General features: G+C 29.0%; 1 protein-coding gene across 1 annotated transcript in view; it reads right to left on the bottom strand.

Annotated features, from left to right (window-relative positions):
• Nucleotides 1–510: 510 nt before the first annotated feature.
• LOC100159391 (programmed cell death 6-interacting protein) overlaps nucleotides 511–3,999 on the bottom strand; it is a 10,084-nt gene continuing 6,595 nt past the window's right edge. Inside the window, exons 8-16 of the mRNA XM_001945683.5 lie at nucleotides 3,675–3,798; nucleotides 3,393–3,570; nucleotides 3,162–3,323; nucleotides 2,930–3,085; nucleotides 2,652–2,867; nucleotides 2,443–2,589; nucleotides 2,129–2,273; nucleotides 1,864–2,037; nucleotides 511–1,031 (exon numbers count right to left, since the gene is read on the bottom strand). Coding sequence (XP_001945718.1) covers nucleotides 937–1,031; nucleotides 1,864–2,037; nucleotides 2,129–2,273; nucleotides 2,443–2,589; nucleotides 2,652–2,867; nucleotides 2,930–3,085; nucleotides 3,162–3,323; nucleotides 3,393–3,570; nucleotides 3,675–3,798 — 1,397 coding nt within the window. The 3' untranslated portion in view covers nucleotides 511–936. The remainder of the gene's footprint in view (nucleotides 1,032–1,863; nucleotides 2,038–2,128; nucleotides 2,274–2,442; nucleotides 2,590–2,651; nucleotides 2,868–2,929; nucleotides 3,086–3,161; nucleotides 3,324–3,392; nucleotides 3,571–3,674; nucleotides 3,799–3,999) is intronic.

Below are 3,999 nucleotides of genomic sequence, written 5' to 3'. Positions count from 1 at the left end.
TTTATATTAATTGTATTTTATTTAATTGAATACACATATTCTGACAATAATAATATAATTGAATTTTTAATGAATGATTAAAATTTATAAGGGTTTAATAGTTAATACTCTTCAATAATTTAGTGAAAATTAAAAATATAATAAAATAAAATGTGTTGTTAGTATTTTAACATTTAACAGCAGCATTCAGTCTTAAATTCATTGTTCTTTTTTTGAGTATCAACCATATAAATCAGCTTATACTTTGTTGAGTGAAAGAACATGTCGATTCTGCGTGTTACCCAGTGTCACCCAGCTAAAAGTAAAGAGCAAGGAGTCTAGCAAGGAGCAAGGAGTCTCATGGGGATGCGCAGAAAAGTCGATACTTGACGGGTCACAGCATGTTCCCTCGCTGAGTATAGCCAGTATAGGTTATAATTTGTCATCCTTATACTTTTTATTTGATAAGACCTCTATATATTTATATTTCCACCCGTGTCATTCTTGGGTTATGTACAAATGTAGGAACTGTGTTATTATTATTCATTTTAATAATTGTTGAGTATACAATTTTAACAATATTTTGTCCAAATATTAAATGTAATCAATAAATTGTACAGAAACTATGAAAACATTTCTTATTTAACTTTAAAAAATAATAAACATTATAATTTAACCGTGAAACAGATAAACAAAAATATTGAAATAAATAATAAATGAATAAAATAATATGCTAAACCTAAAAATTTTGTTAAAGCAATATGAATAATGTAGCCTGTATAGTATGCTATCAATAATTTTGTTGATACATGAAAAATATTAAAATTTAAACAGAATTGATAACAATTTTGTTCTGTTTAATAAAAAATGGTATTCATAATTAGCTAACTAGGATAACTATATCCAATCACAATAAAGCATAAGTTATGTTTTCCCATCAATACACCAAATTTAAATTTACCACGGTGGCTGTTGCTGATTTTGTGGTGGGTATTGTGGAGGATATTGAGGAGGATATTGTGGTTGACCTTGAGCTGCGTAATTTTGATAGTCTGGAACAAAATACGTTATTATAAGAGTAACTGGTAAATAAAATATTTTTATGGTTTGCTGCACAACAAACACAAATTACTTTTGACACACAATCTAGAAAAGACAACATTGTCTGTTATATTTTTCATTATCAAGCAGTAAAATTAAAGCAAAACGAGACAAAAGTATCAAATTACATACTTTGTTTTTAATAAAAATTAAGTATGAATAATTTATATATATTGACCCTCACTCTGTCTCATATAAGAGATATAAGAGTAACCTCAGGTGGCGGGCTGCTTCTGTGCACAGCGGCAGCAATGCGTGTAGTTATCACACTCTTGGGAGTGACACTTTATTATTCTAACAACCGTCTAGCTTGCATTTTGTTAAGATTAACATAGCAAAGCAATTTTTGGCTGCAAAAAATAGTTGTAAATGAAAGCTAGCAATGAAAATTGGAAAATCGGTTGCTGTCTGAGGTTACTTTTATAGTCTTATACGAGACAGAATATATCATACATTATTTGGTCCATATTAAATATTCAAATAATTTTCTTGATCATTTACTTTTCACTAACTTTTATAGTGTTTAAACATACCTAGAAAGGTACGTTAATATTTATTATAGCATCCTATCCTATTCATATCTTCTCCATTTATTGTACACAAATTAAACCCAGGTGACCAGAAAACAATTTAACCAGTAAATACTGGAATTTAGTTTGAAACTTAATACTTAAAAATAATGTACTCAGTTCAGACCCAAAACAAGGCAAAACTCACAAAAATATATTATCTTTTTCATTCCCTAGTTACAAATTACAATGTATTATATAGCACATAATTTACCTTGTGGCTGATACTGACGAAGTGTTGCATAAGGATTGTATGCAGTTGGCATAGGTGGTGCACACATGTACGTAGAAGGTTGGTAAGATGGCCCAGTCCTTGGAAGTGTGTATGGCAAGGGCATACCCTGTGGTTGCATAGGATAAGGGAGCTGAGCACCCATTGGGACTTCATCTATATGAGAAATTTAAATTAAAAATAAAGTATTAACACAACTTCTATTAAAACTTAAAATTAAAATAATAAAAGGTAATTTTATGTTTACAGATTTGGGTTTTAGCTGGTGCAACTGGAATGGAAACTGGTTTTTCTCTACTCAAATCTGCAGTTAATGATTTAAGTAACTCTTCTTTTTCTGCTTTTCGAGCAAAACAAAAATCAGAAATTTTGTTTTGGGCAGTGATTAAAATCTATAAAATAATAATAAATATTTATTTAAAATAACATACAATTTTGAGAGCTTATTTAAAGTATAACAACATAAAACTGATTCAAATTTTATTCTGTTAATTTTATTCAAAACTACTTAATTATAGAACATTTTTTAATTTTCATAAATAGTATATTTCATATAATTACTTCGGTCAAGTCATTATAAAATTTGGTTCCTTCAACTAAATTACTTTGTAAATCATTAAATACATCATAACCAGATGCTAAATCTTTAAAGAGGGCTTCCCTTTGACCGCCACTGCTCTTTTCTCTACAAAATTCTGAATTCACCACCTAGAACCAAAGACAAATAAATAAATTAATTATAAAAGGAAAATACTTTTTAAAGAACATACCTGTATATTCGATAAAAGTTTTTCTTGTCTAGCAAGACTATCATTAACTTGAGCTTTTAAATGTCCATAAGATTGATCTAAACTCTCAGTTGACAAATTAGCTTCATGAATAGATCCTTCTTCAGACAAAGCATTCAAAAACTTTGATTTCATATCAGTTGTGGCACATTTTAATTCGGTTTCAATGACATCTCTTTCATTTTTCAATACTTCCACCTATATTGATAAATAATTTTTAAATGATAATAATTTATGAAAATAGAATAATTTATATTTACCTCTTCCATTAAGTGTTTTAATTTATCAGCAGCTGTGGAGTTGGCAAAATTAACTCCAGAACTCGATCCAACTGGTAATACATTTTGCATAGCTTCCTGCCCTTCAGATAATAAATAAATAGCTCGCTTGTGTATTTCAAACTTTTCATGAATCATCTAACACAATGAAAATATAATCATAAGCCTTTAACTAATAATTACAATGTGAAATAATAATTCAATATAATTTTACCTTATCAGCAGATTTGGCATTCTTAATGATCTCGCGATATTTAGTTATGTTTACTTTAAAAACCTGAGTAAGAACATTAGATTTAGTGCGATTCCATTTTTCTTTGAACTGTGCTTGGAGTTGTTCGTCAGACGCTTGTTCTTCATTCAACATCCTTTCAGACTAAGACATTTATTTTACAACAAATTTGTTAAATAAAGTTTATTAGAATTATCTATGTTTATAAATAACCTCATTGATTATTTCTTCATTTCGTTTCAATAGCTCTGGTAATTCTCTGATCATATTTTCTAATTTTTGAACTCCGCCATTCATTCGTAAACTGTTTGATTTTTCTACTAGTGATTGTGGTATTCCTACCCCTTTAACATCCTCTAGTGCTGCTGGCAAGTTTAATGAAGCTAAACATCTATGAACAAATGCAAAAAATGCAAATAATAATATACAAAGTTAAAAAATTATTACGATTCTTCAAGTGTAAATAAGTAACCATTATATAACATAGTAACATACCCATTCAATATTTGTGTAGATTCTCTCAACTTTCCAATTTCTGAATTAACAAGTTCTGTTTTACGAACTTCATATGCGCTAAGTGCTTGTTGAACTGATATTGGTACTAAATCTTCAAATAAATCTTAAAAAAAAACAACATAAGTGGAATAAAACCAAATTAAGTATAAGCAATTTAAGAGGACGCCACACCCGCATTTGGTGTCTCCGTCTTACAAACGCGTAACATAGCAAATTTACGCTCAGCAGTTCACGTTTTATGCCGTTAGCTTAACAATTAGAGTGAATCGACCTATTATGAAACTTGATGGTAAGAACATTATCT

The sequence above is a fragment of the Acyrthosiphon pisum genome, chromosome A1, assembly GCF_005508785.2.
Source record: "Acyrthosiphon pisum isolate AL4f chromosome A1, pea_aphid_22Mar2018_4r6ur, whole genome shotgun sequence".
NCBI classification, from domain to species: domain Eukaryota; kingdom Metazoa; phylum Arthropoda; class Insecta; order Hemiptera; family Aphididae; genus Acyrthosiphon; species Acyrthosiphon pisum.
Note: the sequence above shows the minus strand (reverse complement) of the source record. Positions and strands in the feature narration are given on the sequence as shown.